The 19,995-nt window shown below is 30.6% G+C and overlaps 1 protein-coding gene across 1 annotated transcript; it reads right to left on the reverse strand.

Annotated features, from left to right (window-relative positions):
* Positions 1-10,251: 10,251 nt before the first annotated feature.
* Positions 10,252-13,070, reverse strand: LOC140866960 (patatin-like protein 3). The gene is made up of 6 exons (XM_073272027.1): positions 12,862-13,070; positions 12,342-12,523; positions 11,551-11,713; positions 11,234-11,395; positions 10,803-11,105; positions 10,252-10,634 (listed from the first exon to the last, which is right to left on the reverse strand). The coding sequence occupies exons 1-6, from the start codon at positions 13,042-13,044 to the stop codon at positions 10,413-10,415; spliced, it is 1,215 nt and encodes a 404-aa protein (XP_073128128.1). The 5' UTR covers positions 13,045-13,070; the 3' UTR covers positions 10,252-10,412.
* Positions 13,071-19,995: the final 6,925 nt, after the last annotated feature.

The raw sequence follows: 19,995 nt of genomic DNA on the forward strand, positions 1-19,995 counted from the left end.
TGGAGATAGAGATGTCAAACGGCCCAATTCATGGCGGGGCGGGGCGGCCCACAAAAAACCCACTTTTAGGCGGGCCGACCCACCATCCTGGCGGGCTGAAAATCCTCAACCCAACTCAACCCAAGGTGAGTTGCGGGTTAGGCGGGCCGGCCCACGGGTTGAATCACGACAAATAAAAATAAATAAAAAGTATTATAATTAATTATAAATATTATTTCATAAATAAATATTAATAGAAACATATTAATAAAAAAATTAATTATTGATTTCATGTGTGTAAATTTTATATAAAATAATTAATACAAAAAAAAAATCATAATTTTTATTAAAAAATACATATATAACAATAAAAATAAATTATTAATTCTTCAGGCCCGCGGGTAGGAATGCCAATGGGTCAGGTCTAAACCCGGCCCCCCATTGAACCCGGCACGGCGGGACGAGTTTAGACCCGGCCAAGCGGGTCCACATGCGGGTCCGAGTCGGGTCCCGGATTTGGTCAGACCCGCCCCGAACCCGCCCCGCCAAAAATATATATATTAAATATAAATATAAAATATAAATGTATATATATTAATAATATATAATTATATTATTTATATTACATAATCAATATTTTATCCCTAATTTGAGTTTATAATATTTTTGAATTTAAATAATTTTAATATATTATGATATTTTTAATATGAAAATATATTATCATGATTTTTCATTTGTTATTAATTATTAATTAAATAAAAAATAATATATTTTAACTTGTAGAAATATTTTTTTGTCCTAAATATTAACAATATAAATTTAAAAAATAAATTTAATGATGATTTGTTAAATTTTTAGCTTATTTAATTTTTTATTTAATAAAATTTAAATTATATTTAATTGGACGAATCCAACGGGTCTAACCAGGATTGGATCCGTCGGGTCCACGGGTTGGCGGGGCGGGTCTCGGGTTTGCCCTAACCCGGTCCGTTGCCATCCCTACCCGCGGACCAACCTGCGCTGGTCGCGGGCCTAGGCGGGTTGGCCTATCTAGGCCCACCTTTTGTTGGGTTGAAAAAATTTCAACCCAGCCCACTTAAATTGTGTGGTGGGCTGGGTCGACCCGACGGGCTAACCCAAATTGACGGCTCTAGTTGGAGATGAGTTTTTTATTTTGAGTAAAAATTACATTATTTTAAAATTAGTGTTTCGTTAAAATAAGGTAATGAGTTGGATATGACCTAACAAAAGAGTTATTGACATATGCGACGTGATTTTATTTTTGCATTATTTTGTGGTATATATTTTAAATAATTCATTGATATTTTTTCCAATGGTTTCTTTAAAATTATCCAATATTACAAGATAAACCAATTTAGATTAACCCGTAATATATAATAGTGCACAAAATTATAGCATATACTCCCACCTTTTACCTTCACGTTTCTTTAATTGATCAGTCCAAGTACTTCAGCATAGGACAATTTTTTTTAGGTAAACGAATCATATCATGCATACGGTTATTTTGGTACACGCCATCTGTGTGATTTGTAAAAATACACAACGAATGAAGTGCCGGCTGCAGGCTTTTTTCAGGGTAAAAATAAAAATTTGTTATTGGGGGGATTTGGGCTAAATTTTTTTTTAAAATAAAAAAGAAGGCTAATTTATTAATATATCTTCTCTTACCGGTGGAATGAAAAGCACCCATTTTGCAGCTGAATTTTATTTTTTTTTTTGTTCTGTCTTTCCTTAAATGTGATGCTCCAGCTGCCCATTCCAACCAGGCCCGGACCTGTAATGTAAAAAATAGGCAAGTACCTCAGGCCCAAAAAGTTTTGGGCTCCAAAATCTTTAAAAAAATTAATATATATGTTAATTTATGAGCCCATTTTAAATAAACCCATAAATAATAGTTGATAAGCCCTTTATTTCTTTCCAAATAAAAAAATCCTATCTTAGTTATATATTAAGAAAAAAATGAGGTGATTCGACATCAAAGTGAGGGAGAAGAGATCTTCATATTGAAACAAATTTTACATACAAATACTTGAGAGGTCATGTGAAGAACGCCTTGAATATTCAATTCGTGTATAGTCAATATTTCGAATGGTATATATTAATATATTATTTTAGTTTAGCTATTTTTTTCTTGTAATTTTTGTTAATTCGTTAATGGTGATACACATTGGTGAAGAATTTCAAATTTATAGAGCAAATTTCGTCCTCTTATAACATATTATTTTTTATAATTTATTTTTTCTAAATTTTATTTCTAGAATTCATGTTACAAACTATTATTTCTATATGAATATTAAGGTTTGGGGCAACATTTTTGGTGCTCGCTTCAAGCCTCAAAATCTCAGGTCCGACACTGATTCCAACACATGAAAGCAGGTATTTGACCACTTTTATGTAAACTTCCCATTCCAAGTTGTACTGAAAATGACATCGAAAAATTCTCAAAAAAAAAAAAAACAAGAAAATGGCAGCAAACGGCCGATGAGGCCTTATTTAACGGCTGAAGCCCTGAGACCATTTGATATAAGATTTGATTTTCGCTTGCCGCGAGTAGCTGTTTTAATTTATTTAAGTAGATTTAGTTAACTAAATTTAGTAAGTTCATTCTATAATTAATATCTAGATCTAAAATTGTACTTTTACTTGAAAAAAATGGCAGCAAACGTATATGAATTGAATTGGGGTGAGTCTATCCTCTACTGTCACCTGTGAAGAGCACATTGTCCTGTGACTTCTGTCCTCACAAGACAGGCTTCAACCTTTTCTTTTTTAAACTTTTGTTTTCCTTCTCTTTTTTTTGGACAATTCTTTTTGGGAAAAAAATTTACTTGCATGATTAGTATGTTAGAAAGAAACTGGATACTAATGAAATAACTTTGCAATGAAATAATATTGATAATGAAATGGTTGTTATATTTCATTTCAACGAGTGGTACCAGTAAAATGAAAAAATAATGAAATGAAATTATTTTTAATAATAAAACACATTTAATTAAACTATATATATCAAAATAATAGTTAATCATACGTTATTATTATTATTATTATTATTATTATTATTATTATTATTATTATTATTATTATTATTATTATTATTATTATTATTATTATTATTATTATTATTATTATTATTGTTGTTGTTGTTGATGATGTATTAATTATTATAAAATTATCATTATACAGTTTAACTAATCTAAATATATATTTTTATAATAATAATAATAATTTTATTATAATAATAAGATATGATTATATTAATATTTATTATTAATAATAATAATTAAATATCATTATTATTTTTTATTTTTGAAATAATATTAAATAATAATTTTTATAATAAATAAATAATATTATTATCATTTATTAATACTTTTATAAATAATAGTAAATAAATAAATCATATTACTAACAATTAATATTAAAACTATTATTAATATAATAATAAAATAATTATTTTTATGTATACTATAATATACTATTATTATAATTATATAGGTTAATATTATTTTAAATTATCTAAAAAATGGAAAAGATATTTTTATACACATGAAAATAGAATAACCATTCCAATCTAAAATAAGGATAATTTCATCCTAAGCATTACCCCAATGATGCATTTAAAGGTGAAGATTTATCAATATTTGTGAGATCCACTGAAAAAATTGTAGACCCCATATGTATTGATAAATCTAAACCCTTGATTGTGGGTTGAGGCAGTGCCTACATTACCATGTATCCAAAATTGAATGTTCATTAATTCAATTATCACCTCATCCCTCACTAGTTTAAAATTTATTTTCATGACATACATATAGTAAAATTTATTTCATATGCATATATAATGATAAATTGAAATTTTGATACAGGAACCATTATGAATGACTTGATTAATACATTAGCTATATTTAAAAATTAATTATACTCTTTAATAAAATCGATTTCAAATCCAGTTATTTCTTAATAAATTCAAATAACCATTAATTTCAATTTTTTATTGATAAAAGGTCTAAAAATAAATTTAAATTATTTAAAAATTATATTATCCTAAATAATTGTCTTGTGTGTTCTATAACAATTATAGATGTATAATCAATTGATAAATTATATACTAAAATATAGTATAATTTTTATTTATGAATATAATAAGTTATATATTTTTTATTTTTTATATTAAAGGATAATACTAATAATAATAATAATAGTAATAATAATAATAATAAAAATCACACTCATAAATAAATCATAAACCACGTAATTTTTTTTAACAAATCGATAAAATACCATAATGAGTATGTTTTTGTTTATAATATATATTTAAAGCACAATCATGTATAGATTATTTATTTTTGAATCATCATCATGCGAAAATTATATATATGTTATTCAAGAATTCAGAGAGCATACAAAAATCTAAAAATATATTGGACTGCATATGTATGGCTAAAGATAAATTTTTTTTACCTTCATGTTTAACAGCATTAAGCAAGGTACAAAAATCTTTTTGTTTTCCTTTTTTTCGTTTCATCCGTTGAGAACTTGTTTGATCAATCAAGGTTGAAAAACTTGATACCAAGTTGGATTCCTCTAAATTAATTTCTACAGATACATACAGTTAATATAATTGAGACGAAAAATTTTTATGATAAGGAACTTATTATTTTAAAAAATTTATAAGTTTAAAATGATACCTTGGGACGTTGAATTTGTTTGCATACAATCGACAAGTGAGGAACTATCCCCCTCCAATAAAACACTGTAGATAAATTTAATAACATGACATTGAAACATAAGCTATGAACATTAATATCATATAATCTCCAGAAAATAAATTACAATGAAATGAAATAAATGTTAACAAAACTATGGAACATGCTATTTTAAATACTATTATTATTTGTTTATTTGTTATATAAAAGAAGTCTTTCATGAAAACAAAGTTCATCGTTTTCTTTTCTTCCTTGACTCCGATGCATTCTGAATCCGTTGACGACGTTTTTCAATCTGCAGTTTGAATAATTTGAAACCGAATTCCTTTCTTCAAGGGTAATTCCTATAGATGCTCCTAAAAATTATATAGTTGAGAAGTTTGACTAAAAAATAACTATACAACATATGAGATCCATCATAACCTGCCAAAAAATATACCCTGAGATGAGAATTTCTGGCAAAATTTATGGATTATGGGGTACTTCCTACCAATGGTTCTGAAATTAAAATAATTTAGAAATCGAATAAAATACCATAAACCAATGATTATTCTAAAATATACGTGATACATCTTAACTTGTAGAAATAGACCTTGAGATGGTGAATTTTCGTGTATATCATTGAGATCCGTAGCAATACTTCCATTGAACAATAATCTGTAACAAGAGATATATAAGAATGGAAAAAAGGTCTTTATCCCAAATAATGACTTATCACCTTGATGCATAGGTGATTTCACCTTTCATGGAATTTACCAAAAACAACAACACTGACAGTCTTTCTGAATTTTAAGAACATAAACGGTTGGTTATAGGAATTTGGTGCAAATGCATTGGCCAATGGGGTCATAGCGACAATTGGTCAAGCTTACTTTAGAAAAAAGAATCTTCGAATAGCTCATTTATTATATCAAAAAAACACATGATAGAGCTATTTACATAGTTAACTGATATCCGCAGAAAGTTCAACCGTTTACCCTTCAAAGTGAGAAGTAGAACAAGCAATTCAAGTTAATCATGCCTTATGGTTTTAACAAAAAGAAGAAAAAAAGATGCTAACATGAGAAGAGAAAATATCATTAAAAAAAACAAATTGGCACACATCATTTAACTTTGCTAGTTATAATATCAACTTTCTTTCTATCTATCAGTTAAAATAATTTTAAATAAATTCATAGGCACTGAAAGGCTTTCACAGGCAGCTTTCTCATGAGGTTGGCATGTCTATTCAAGCTATGCAATGTGTAAGTATCGTAAAAAGAGAGAGATGTGAGGAGAATGTGAAAAATAATCAATCAAGCTCCTTACGAAAGTTTCGAGATTCACAAAAGACTAAGATAACACAAATTCTGTGCTAGTTGCACGACACAGTTGGAGGCAGGAAATCAAATCAACACATGAGCATCAACTATCAATTCTATATCGAAGCAGAACATTGAGCTTGTAGACAAATTCTAGAGATTAAATCGTGAGGAATTCAACATCAGAGACTATGACCAGTAATTTACAAACAAAAGGTGCAAAACAATGTTAACAATTTAAACTGAAAACACATATGTAAGAGAATGATTCTAAATCCTAAAGGTAACTGATGATACAATAAGAAAGAAGTAAAACCGCAATACGATGTGCGCAAAATTATTTTGGAAGGAAAAAAAATTCTGAATAATGAGCAAAACCCCCATACGACGTGCGGATCAAATTTTTGGAAGAAAAACGAGGTCTTCAAACCTTTTGTGAAAGAAAAGTGATGGCTTTCGACCCATCAAAATCTGTAATTTTCTTTTTGGACGAACTTTTCAAGGATGTGAGATTGTTCGGTGTGAATAGATGGCCGGTGGGCATCTGTTCAATAGCAATTCGTCGTTCTTGATATGTTGAGGTTACAATGATTTTGGATCTCGCCGCAAGCAATAACAAGAATCGAGAGGGTGATGTAATGGATTGGGCCGAGACAGACTAATCTTGGAATCAGTGGAACAAGTCATTGTAAGCTTGGCTGGCCCATTTATCTAAACTTAATCACAGTTTGAGATCAAGCCCATTAATTAATATAAAAAAATATGTTTATTCAGTTTATAAAAAAATATGTTTAATTAGTATTTAATTAAGATTTTTGTGAAGTTTAAAAATATTTGTGAAAAAAATATATTCACTTTATCTACAAGAAAATAAAAAAAACAAAGTATTTTGGTATTTCAATTTCTTTGGAAACTGAATCCTTATCTAATATGCACACACTTTGTAAATTTTGAATTTATCATAATCATTAATTTTATATATAATAATAAAAATATTTATTTACGTTTATATCCTAACCAAAATGTTGTTTTTTACTTTTATAACCCTATATATTTTTATATGATTTTACTTATAGTATAAATAAAAGGACAAAGTTGTTATTTCACAATTGTAAAACTTTGACCTTTTATTCACACTTTTATATATAAAAAATAAAATAATATAAAATATATATATATATATATATATAGATATAGATATAGATATAGATTAATTATTGCTATTGTAATTATTTTGATATCACTATTCATTATTATTGTGAATTCTTTTCTAGTGGTTACTTCTTGTTTTTTTTTAATAAATAATTTTTTTAAATCATGGTTTTATTTATATTTATAACATATCTTATCCACCTTAAAATCTTTTAAATTTATAAGAATATTTATTTATCAATATCTAGGTATATCATTAAATATTTAGATATTATTCATAATAAATTCAAAAATATTTTAAATGTATAAAGTTTTTATTTCTCTGTACCTATCTATACCATGATATTTTAACATAATTCATAATATAAAAAAAATGCAAAAAACTATGATAATTATTCCAGTCATGTAAAAAAAGCACTGCGTACAGAGAACACTAGTTATTATAATATATCGGAACCGTAGATGGTTTTTCGGGAGTGAGAAAATGTTGAAATACAATTTTTTTTATTGCACAAAAATAATTATTCATTAATCATCCCCGTTATTCACATTTATATTTTTTTAATTTTTGTTATTTTTAAAATATTAAAAAAACCAGATTAAATCTGATCGTATATCTTCAAAGGCCAGATTAATCTGGCCGTTGAAATTTTTTAGTTAATTTTTTTTAACAAAAAGGCGGGCACTTCATGACACTAAAGATACCGTACGTGCAAGATAGGCCTGTGGGCGAAATCCTTGTGTGATTTCGTCGCCCCGCGAAATCAAACGCTCATTGTACATGGTTTTATTGCAAACTTGCCTAGGTACATGACTCTGATCACTTGCGGAGCCATCGCAATGGAAATAATAATGTTCTGCCTAATTAATTCGAAAGAAAAAGAAGGAATTATATTGAATTGTGTCTGATTATCGTACGTGAAAATATGGCTTAAATTCTGTCCTGAAAGAAAAGAAAGAGGAATATTCATAGCTAACAATATTATTTATTTATACTGGATTCCATATCCAAATTTTACCAGAATACGAGACTCACAATACCAGCTTATAGTAAGTAAACTCGAATACCTCTTATTATCAACATTGGTCTCTACGCCACCAATCATTTAAAATACTTGGACAACTTTCCAACAAAAAAAGTTTTTATTCGAACGAAAATAGATCTCTTCTTCTTCACCAAATACTTCTTCTTATTGTTATTATCATCGATTGGATCAGTATTATTATAATCTACTCCACCAGGTGATTTGACGGCCTTGGCTTTTTTCAGATCGATGCCGCGGGTAATTACGGGTTTCGTCTGGATATCTTCTTCGCCGATGATTTTCTCGAGTATATTTCTTCGTTCGTGTCCCTTGCGAGGGTTCAGTTTCTTCAGTCTCGCAAACGCGGCGTCTCGGTTGTTCTCCGCCGCGAGTTTTTCTTCATGGGACTCCGAAACTCGCCACTCCGCCTTTGAAATCTGCTCGCCGGCTCTTCTTTTTAGCACGTCGTACTCCTCTTGGCGTAGCTGGATCGTGACATGGGCCGCTGCTTCCCAGTTGTTGATGTAATGGAGTGCTTGAGCTGCCGAAGTCCCGGAAGCTTCTGATTCCAACATTATTGCTTCGAGGGTGAGCTCCAATGTCTCGAGAGTCTGATTATTCAGGCGCAAGGCTTGTTTTAGTTTCGATTTTCGCCTTCGTTTTTCGTCTGCTTTCGTTTTGTGTTGCTCCATCTCTTCCTGCGTCTTGTGATGCGCTTGGTTTACGTTGCTGATCGTCGCGTGGTGTTTATCTTCTTCTTCCTTTGCCGATTTGATTCGAGTATCTATGGTCGCCAGCTGAGCTTGAAGCTCGAAAGTGGTGGCTTCTGCTTTGGTGGCTCTTTCTTTGGCTCTCGATAATTCGGCCTGCATCGTCTCGAGCTCGTCGACTAAGGGACGGGAGTCTAGCCATGACTGAGTTGCCTCATCTTTTGCATGCTTGAGCTTCTCTTTGATCATTTCCAGTTCCCCCATTCTTTTCTGCGACTCCATATGATCTTACTTTTCTTGCAAAATGATCATGAGTTACATGTTTGTTGGCTAGTTTATATTCAATAAAACATTAATTGGATGACGCGCGAAACAATATATATTATATATGTTCTGTCATTTGAGTTATTTTAATGTAGACTGATCCTTGTTATTATAAAGCTGGTAGTTTATCCACATGTTTTTTGTGTTATTTGAGCGGCCGGTCTTTGTGTCCTACTGTCTAAGTTTATCCTCTATCTGGTTTTATGTTTAGTTTTTTACTCCTACATTTGAACTTTGTCCAAGTACCAAATTTACTTTGGTTTTATTAGCTGCCTAATAGCTAGCTAGCTAGCTAGGATGAAAATCCCCGATAATTTGTGTGACAATTGAAACATATAGAGATATCTATAATATATATACATTAATTTTTTTTACGGATTTATTTAATTAAGTAACCTCCGTTTGACCATGATTTGGAAATATAACCTTCTCAATTTTTCCCTTTGTTTTGTTTTTGCATTTTCTACGTATTTGAAAGTCATTTTGCTAATCTTTTTTGAAGGAAGGTCATAAACCCAAAAATTTGGTTGACCAAGGTCATTTTTCAAACTCTCTCATTAATTTATATCTGCTTTCTGAGAGTACTTACTAAGTTATATAATTTATATTAAGATATAGAAAGAAAATTTTATTAATATTATTCTAATTTCCATGCATTAGATATGGTCGGTATATATGATTCCAAAACATTTGTCTAAGCACAAAAAAAATTAATAATGATCAGATGTATTAACTCATATATAGTGAGAAAGAAGCTATATTGAAATTAGTTGCGACAAGAAGTCAACGAGGGAAGAATTAAACATATATATGATGATTTGATATATGAATGTGAAACAAGAAAATCAAAACTACGTACAATAATGTACGTAGAACAACTTATCTATCTACGGATGGATGATAATGATACTAAAAAAAAGTGATCAATATTAATTAATTCAAGCGTGGATTACGAATGAATTGAATAAAGAAGATAACGTTAATATTATTAACAACTGTTGTTTCCCCGCGTGATTATTGATTACCCGAAGATTAATTAGGATAAATTAAACTACTGAAAATGCTAGGTATATATACTTCTTACTTGAAAATGGATGGATCCAGCTACATATTATATATAAATGAAAAAACTGTGTGTATTATTCTAGGCGCTATATATACAATATGTTACATCGTTACAGGTAATATATGAAATCAATTTGATCGAAGTTTCCTTTCATCCGAAAGCAACTTGGCGAATCTGGCAAGAGCTTCTTCGTTCGTGCCCTCTCCTCGAACAGCCTCTGATCTTCCTGTCTCCAAATTAACCCTCGAAACGGGCTCTTTCAGCAGGCTATGACCAATTTGCACAAGAGCATCCAAGTTCCTTTTGGTCGTAATATCCACAGATGATGTATCTCCCGTCAACGTATCCTCCTTATGATAAATAAATATAGTACACAGTTAATTTCTTGATAAATATACCTTACGGTACTGTTTGCAAGACGCTTTAAAAAAAAAGTTCATAATCACTTTTTTTTTTTCCCAAGAATTTGCAAACGCTACTTAAATATCTTGTTCGAGATATATATAGTACATATGTACCTGGATACGAAGGTAATTCTTTTCGGTGCTTAGCAATTGAAAAAGAGTAGAGACATGAATATCGACCATATCGGAGCTGGCGGCTCCAAACATGTCGATGATGGGAGTGGCACCATTGTTGAATACCCAGGAGAGTTCGCCCCATTGCGCAGCGTCTTTGGCATTGTACTTCTCTTCGTTTTTGGCTAACCCAGAGCCTAATGAAAGAACCAGCATCTTGCTGCTGTCCAATGGTCTCATGTGTACAGTCTTGAACTTTTTCAACAATATTTCTTTGAAAATGTGTGTTATGGCCAATAAGGTCTGCCAAAATATATAGCTCAAATTTTATACGTTGTAACCCAAAAAAATCTAATTGCGGTCACGTATTATTTTATAATATTTTGTTGATAAAATTTTCAACTCATCAGAATTTGACAATTAATACTTACTGGATTGTTGGCCGCGACGCCTCCATCGATGAGATTGAATGTGCGTATATTGCCTTGATGATCCCGAGTCTCAAAATAGTGTGGTGGAAGATATGTGGGCGCTGCACTTGTACCCAAACAAACGTCTGATAACAATGCATTCTTGGAAGCATTTGCTATCCCCTATATATCAATCCAGATTATTATTATTATTTTTTTTTTTACAAAAAATAATAATCAATATTTATAATTCGTTCCATACAATAATTAATAAATGTTGATGATATATATTACAAAAAAAGAATCAAAGATATTGTGTACGTCAGTTTCTTACGTACATCTTTTGTACTGAAGATGATCGGTTGAAGTTGCTTAATATCAAACGTTGGAATCACCACATCTGTTAAGGTTTGGCTCACCGTCAGATTGCCTAACAATCCCTGGATCAACGACCGCAAGTATTCCCCGTCGTACTTCGGCCCCGCGATCAAATTCGGCACCCTTCACAGAAAATTGCTTCCATCGACTTCAATCAAAGATAAAGAAAATATATATATATATACAAAGTTTTGATATGACGCACTTTAGTGTGTAAGATTTAATTTTCATGAGCTATATGTATATAATAACATATCTTACTATATTAGTATAGTAAAGATCATTTAATTAACCAAATTTCAATTGATTGATGAAAGTTGAGATTAAATTACGATTATATCCTTATTTAATTCCCAACAAAATCAAATATTATTAGACAAATTAATCATTTTACATACTCACCTCTTTCTTTATTATTAGATTTTATCTTATTTACCAAAATAACGATCGTTATCTTTGTTTGTATACAAGTTTTAGATTAGATAGTTATCACATTTAAAATTTTTGATATCTAATTAATTTATTAAAATAACATGAAAATTTATTAATATAAAAAAATTTATGCATATGCGTGTAATGGACGCTGGTATTAATTATGAAATAATGTCACAATCTCAAAGTCCTCTAACCAATTATATATAAGGTCACATTATATTTTGAGAATATATATATATATATATATATATATATATATATATATATATATATATATATATATATATATATACTTGGTGCATGGATGCAAGCATACCTGTTCTCGGGGAAGATCTTTGGGCCATGCTGCAAGTAGAAACTTGCTATGTCCTTTGCGTTAAATACAGGGAGATTATCTTTACCAGGAGCAGTCAACATGGTAGCAACGAGAGCCCCTGTGCTCGTTCCCGCTACCACGTCGAAATAATCTGCTATCCTTGCATTCGGGCCATCCAATTCCTGTCACAAAAAAAAAAAAAAAAAAAAAAAAAAAAACAAGAGTTGTTAAAACAAGCCTGGATCATGAAAATTTTGTTCAGAAAATTAGTCTTTAACCATAAATATTAGAGAATTTGGTTATCGCCAATTTGATTATAGAAGCATTTTGCTTTAACAAGTTTTTTTTTAAGTTGGATTTTAAAAGTATTTTTTAAAGTAAAAGTTGTAGTAATTTTGTGTTTGGATAAGTTGAATTATAAAAAAACATTTGAAAATATATAAATATGAACTTTTAAAAAAACACTTATTTTGGCACTGCAGATCTATCCAATTCGCGACAATTAATTAATGTTAAGTACCTGGAGTTTGGCTTCAAGGAAGGCGAGCATGATTCCCGGGATAATTCCTCTTATACCACCTCCATCGATACTCAGAATTGTGACCCTTCGACCTTTAGCATTGGCATCAACAAGTGGGAACAGAGAAAAATGGAGAAATATGTTTGTCAAAATGAGTGCAAAAACGACAACCCTTTTGTCCATTTTTTTCTTATTTACAATTATGTAAATTATTCCAGTTACATTTATTCACAAAAATGGATATATCGATCGAGAATATATAGGCCAAATTATGTGAATTCTGACTGCATTAATCTTCTCTTCCGAATGTGACTCTCCTTCAACCATATATATGCTACCAGTACATTTTGCATCACAAATGGTTTTGGTTCCGTTATCAGCCCTCAGCGAACTTGTTGGACATTGAAATATTATCTGATCAAAACCGGACATTTAAAATATTTAAAAACAAAATACTTTTTTTTTTTTTGGTTCAAATCCAATATAATTAATATTGTCGATTATTGCTACCGAAATTGAAAGCTTTTACTAGTTAATAACTTAATAAAAATATCAACTTTACTAATTATTATTATAAGTGTGGATAAAAAAAGAAAGAAAAAAGATAAATATTTATATGATGTCTTCTGATTTGGATATAGAATTTTTGTGGTTGTTTTTGTTATGATTATCTGATCAACTTATATAGATGATAAATTGAAAAATGCAAATATGCCGCTATACTTATTTCTTATAATTAAAATTATCGTTCTTCTCATGAAAAATATTATTAATTAATCAATTTATTTATTTATTTATTTTTCATATTATCAATAATATCATAGTTTTATATTTATAATGATCATCATCACACACACACACACATATTATATCAATTTTTATTTCATCATAAATATTATTTAAACTAATTCTCATTATTATTAATAGTATTTATTTATTTATTATTATTTTTTGAGAGGAGATCTCGTAATAGTGTAAGTTCTGCACCAAACACAACTTTTACATCTCCCCATTTTTTTTAAATCTTACGCAAAAAAATATATATACGGAATATTCTTTTTTATTATACATATTAATTTTTATAATGTACGTATTTAATATCTATTTATGAATTTAATTACTACTATTAATATGATATAAAAATATTATATTATGAATAAATACAATTATTATAATACTTAAATTGTTGATTTAATTATTATATACTAATTAAATGTTATATAATATGAGAATTAATACATGCACATAAATTATTAAAATAGATAAATAACTTGAATACATAAAAATTCAATTAAATAACATGATATAATATATATTTGTACATTTAACTATTAAATTATATAATATCAATTATTTATAATCATTAAAAAATTTAAAAATAATAAATATTATTTATAATCTTTAAAAATTAAAAATAATAATAATAAAATTTTGCAGCAAATTTGACGCATGAGTCCAAGACTCAAAGTGTGTTTGGATACCTAAAAAATGGGATTTGGAATTGGATTTGAATTTGAAATTGAAATTGGATTTCAAATACATGGAATTGGAATTCCATTTTGGTGTTTGACAAAAAGTTAAAATATATTTTGGAATTTGATAGTATAAATTTTATATAAATGATATTTTGTAAAAAAAAATTGAAGAAAACTTAAAATTTATAACTAACGTATATAAATTTATTATTAAAAATAATTTTATTATTTTTATAAACCCAAATCCCATGAAATCCCATGAAATTCTACCAATTTTATAAGGATTTCACTTAGTTAAATGAAATCTCATGAAATCCCATCAAATACAAATCCCGTTTTGAAATCCCGTTTTACCAAACTCTAAAACGGTATTTTCGATTCCAAATCCCACCAAACCAATGAAAATTCGTGAGTCCAAACACACTGCGCTATATATGGATAGAAGATAGCGTCCCCTTTGGAGCAATCCACCTGGTTGGAAATGCTCTAAGTTTCCCTTAAATTTTCTAATACACAAAGTTTTGAACGAGATGTCGCCTAAAAATAACTAGTGTATCATTTGTAACCAAATAAATTCAATATCAATCTCAGTCAAACAATTATATGAAAAATGCAAGCACGTTAATCTTATAATAACTTGACAAATATGAAATAGTTGTTATAGTGAGTTAATGGTACGCAATCACGCTTGCACAAGCATGATTCCTCCCGGGAGATATGTTTGGTTCTGTCACTTTTGATGTATCCTTCTTTCATTTGAGAAATACATGCAGCATTGTCTTCATACAACGTCACAGGCTTCTTGTCTACTGATAATCCACAAGAAGTTTGGATATGTTGTGTCATTGATTTTAACCACACACATTCACGACTTGCTTCATGTAATGCAATAATCTCGGCGTGATTTGATGAAGTTGTTACGAGTGTTTGTTTCTGTGAACGCCAAGAAATTGCGGTGCCTCCACGAGTAAATACATATCCGGTTTGGGAACGTGCCTTATGTGGATCAGATAAATATCCAGCATCAGCACAACCAATGATACTTTGATTGGTGTCTTTTGAGTACAAAAGTCCCAAATCTGTCGTTCCTCATAGATAACGGAATATATGTTTAATTCCGTTCCAGTGCCTCTTTGTTGGATATGAACTGAATCTTGCCAATAAATTTACAGCAAAAGATATATCAGGTCTAGTGCAATTTTCAAGATACATAAGGGCACCAATGACACTTTGATATGGTACTTCTGGATCAAGAATAACTTCATCATCCTCACATGGACGGAATGGATCATTTTCTATGTTTAATGATCTTACAACCATTGGAGTACTTAATGGATTTGATTTATCCATATTAAAACGTTTAAGGATCTTTTCTGTATAATTTGTCTGGTGAACAAAAATTCCACATTCTTTTTGTTCGATTTGCAAACCCAGACAGTACTTGGTTTTTTCAAGGTCTTTCATTTCAAATTCTTCTTTCAAGTACATCATAACTTCTTGAATTTCTTTATTCGTTCCAATGATGTTTAAATCATCAACATATACAGCAATAATTACACATCCGGATGTTGTTTTCTTGATGAAAACACAAGGGCATATTGGATCATTTACATATCCCTTTTTCATCAAGTGATCACTTAGCCGATTATACCACATTCGGCCTGATTACTTCAACCCATATAATGATCTTTGCAATTTTACAGAATAAAATTCTCTGGGTTTTGAACTTTGTGCTTCAGACATCTTAAATCCTTCAGGGATTTTCATGTATATATCACTATCAAGTGATCCGTATAAGTAAGCTGTAACAACATCCATAAGACACATTTCCAAATTTTCAGACACTGTCAAACTAATCAAATATCGAAACGTAATTGCATCCATAACAGGAGAATACATTTTTTCATAATCAATTCCAGGTCTTTGAGAAAAAACTTGTGCAACAAGTCTAGCTTTATATCTGACTATTTTATTTTTCTCATTTCGCTTTCGAATAAAAACTCATTTGTATCCAACAGGTTTTACACCTTCAGGTGTGAGGACTATAGGTCCAAAAACATTATGTTTATTCAGCGAATCCAATTCAACCTGGATGGCATCTTTCCATTTGTCTCAATCATGACGAGTTTTACATTCACCAAAAGATTTTGATTCATGATCCTCATTTTCATTTATGATGTCACAAGCCACATTATAAGAAAATATCTCATCAATATCTTCTATGTCTTTTCGGTTCCATATTTTTCCAGTATTAATATAATTGATAGAGATTTCACGATTCTCGTCAGTTTGTGGTTCTGACAGAACATTTTCATCATCAGGTGTTTCTTCTGGAACACCATTTTCTATTTTATGATCATCGTGCTTCTCTATGCCTTTTTTTTTCCGAGGATTTTTATCCTTGGAATCGACTGGCCTTCCACGCTTCAGGCGTTTAATGACATCATGAGTGTCTTCAATCTGTTTCTTTGGAATTTCAATTCGAGCTGGGGCATTTACAGCATGTATATATGATTTTGTCACCCCTTTTGTGTGTGCAAATGCATCTGGCATTTGATTTGCTATTCTTTGCAAATGTACAATTTGTTGTACATCTTTTTCACATTGTTTGGTCCTTGGATCCAAATGTAACAATGATGGTACATACCATGTGATTTCTTTTTCGAAGTGTTTCTTTTCTCCCCCTAACACTGAGAATATTTCTTCATTAAAATGACAATCAGCAAAGCGTGCTGTAAACACATCGTCTGTCTGAGGCTCAAGATATCGAATTATTGATGGACTATCATAACCGATATAAATACCGATTTTTCTTTGAGGACCCATTTTTTATCGTTGAGGTGGTGCAATAGGCACATATACCATACATCCAAAAATTCTTAGATGAGAGATATTTGGTTCTTTACTAAATGCAAGTTGCAATGGGGAGAATTTATGATATGCACTTGGTCTGATGCGAATTAATGCCGCAGCATGTAAAATTGCATGTCCCCATATAGAAATAGGGAGTTTTGTTTTCATAATTATTGGTCTAGCAATCAGTTGTAGACGTTTAATCAATGATTCAGCTAATCCATTTTGCGTATGAACATGAGCTACAGGATGTTCAACAGTGATTCCCATTGACATACAATAATCATTGAAAGTCTGGGATGTAAATTCTCCAGCATTATCAAGTCTTATTTTCTTGATTGTATAATCGGGAAATTGATTTCGCAATTTTATTATTTGAGCCATCAATCTTGCAAATGCCACATTTCGAGTTGACAATAAGCATACATGTGATCATCTGCTAGAGGCATCGATCAATACCATAAAGTATCGAAATGGTCCATATGGTGGATGAATTGGCCCACAAATATCACCCTGAATACGTTCAAGAAATATGGGTGATTCAGTTTGGATTTTAGCTGGTGATGGTCTTATAATAAGTTTTCCAAGTGAACATGCTTTACATTGAAACTTATTATTCTGAAAGATCTTCTGGTCTTTCAGTGGATGACCATGTATATTTTCAATAATTCTTCGCATCATTGTTGAACCAGGATGTCCCAATCGATCATGCCAATTTGTTAATATTGATGAATTATCCATCACCATATTTGATTCAATTGAACTTATATGTGTATAATGTAATCCAGTAGGGAGCATTGGTAGTTTCTCAACTACAAATTTCTTTCCTGACTTATATGTGGTAAGACACATATATTTCTGATTTCCATCAGTCATTGTCTCAGTATCATACCCATGAGAATATATGTTATTAAAACTCAACAAATTTCTTTTCGATCGTGGTGAATATAAAGCATCATTTATCAAAAAATTTGTACCATTAGGTAACAAAAATTTCGCTTTACCAAAACCTTCAATCAAGTCTATAGGACCTGATATTGTATTCACCATTGTTTTTGTTGGTTTTAGTTCCAAGAAATATCTTTCATCTCGCAGAATAATGTGCGTTGTACCACTATCCGGTATGCAAATTTCCATGATATTATTTCCATGTTTGCTCATAGCATTTTCCATATCAAACTTCACAAAAATGTAATAAAGAAAAATTAAGTACAATACAAATTTAAAATATAACATGCTTTATAATACAAAAATGCATGAAAAATACAAATTTGTTACAATCTAGTCCCATCAATCTTTTAATCAATGTCTTCGAAATCATTCAAAAAATCTGCAGCACTGAAACTAGTTGAACCAATTAAATGGTCACTATTTTCAACAAAATTGGTCTCTTTTCCTTTCCCCTTTATCGATTCTTTATAGAGCTTACAAAGGTGCTCGGGGGCTCGACAAGTTCGTGACCAATGTCCCGGAGTGCCACATCTATAACAAACACTCTCGGTTCTTTTTGAGTGATTTTCATTTTCACTCATGTTTTCATGCTGCCTTTTTAGTGGGTGGTGCGTGACGCTCTTTTGAGATGAGTTACTGAAATAACTATCTCGATTATTTTCATATCCACGACCGCGTCCACGACCACGGTCATTTCTACGTCCACGTCCACGTCCACGATCACGTCCTCGACCTCGTCTACGACCAAAATCTGGTCTATTCCTTTGATTTTGGTTTTTATTTTTCATTACGACATTTGCTTCAGGAAATGCCGTTGGTCCCGTGGGTCGGGATTGATGATTTCTTACTAACAATTCGTTGTTCTTTTCCGCCACAAGAAGACATGCGATTAGATCGGAATATCTCAAAAATCCACGCACTCTATACTGTTGTTGTAGAGTTATATTCGATGCGTGAAAAGTGGAAAATGTTTTCTCAAGCATTTCCATCTCTGTGACTTCAAGTCCATAGAATTTTAATTGCGAGACTATTCGATACATCGCATAATTATAATCACTGACTTTTTTAAAGTCTTGGAATCTCAACGTATTCCATTCATCACGGGCGGTCGGGAGTATCACTTCCCTTATATGCTCAAATCTTTCTTTCAGCCCTTTCCATAAAGTCATTGGGTCTTTTTCTGTGAGATACTCACATTTCAACCCTTCATCAAGATGTCGGCGCAAGAAAATCATAGTTTTTACTTTATCTTGTGAGGTTGCTATATTATTTTCTTTAATGCTTTCACTTAGACCCAATGACTCAAGATGCATCTCAACATCAAGAGTCCATGGCATATAATTTTTTCCAGTGATATCGAGTGCAACGAATTCAAGTTTTGCCAAGTTTGACATGGTGGTACTAGAAAAATAACAATGCATTTTATTAGTTAATTTCCATTAATATGACAATACAAAATAATGGATAAACGATGAGTACAAGTAAGTGTACAAATAGAGAAAAAGCATGTGGTGGAAAATCGCTGGTGAGTACAAAACTCGTGAGCATGATGATCATAATCGTTATGAAAAATATCCTTAGAAAAGCCAAAAACTCCATCTTCTTCTTTTTCGAAAAAAAACCGAGGAGAAAATGTTTTGAGATGAAGAATGAATTTTGGTGTGATTGAAAATGAGTTTGAGTAAAAATATTTATAGGCCAAAAACTAGCCGTTTGTGACCGTTGGGGGTAAAAAAAATCGAGTATGTGTTGAATAAAAATTTGTGATAATGATACAATGCATATAATGATAATCATAATTAAATAATTATGTATATCATATCACATTATTATAAGATCGGTGTCGTAGACAACC

This window comes from Henckelia pumila, chromosome 4 (assembly GCF_033568475.1).
Source record: "Henckelia pumila isolate YLH828 chromosome 4, ASM3356847v2, whole genome shotgun sequence".
NCBI lineage: Eukaryota > Viridiplantae > Streptophyta > Magnoliopsida > Lamiales > Gesneriaceae > Henckelia > Henckelia pumila.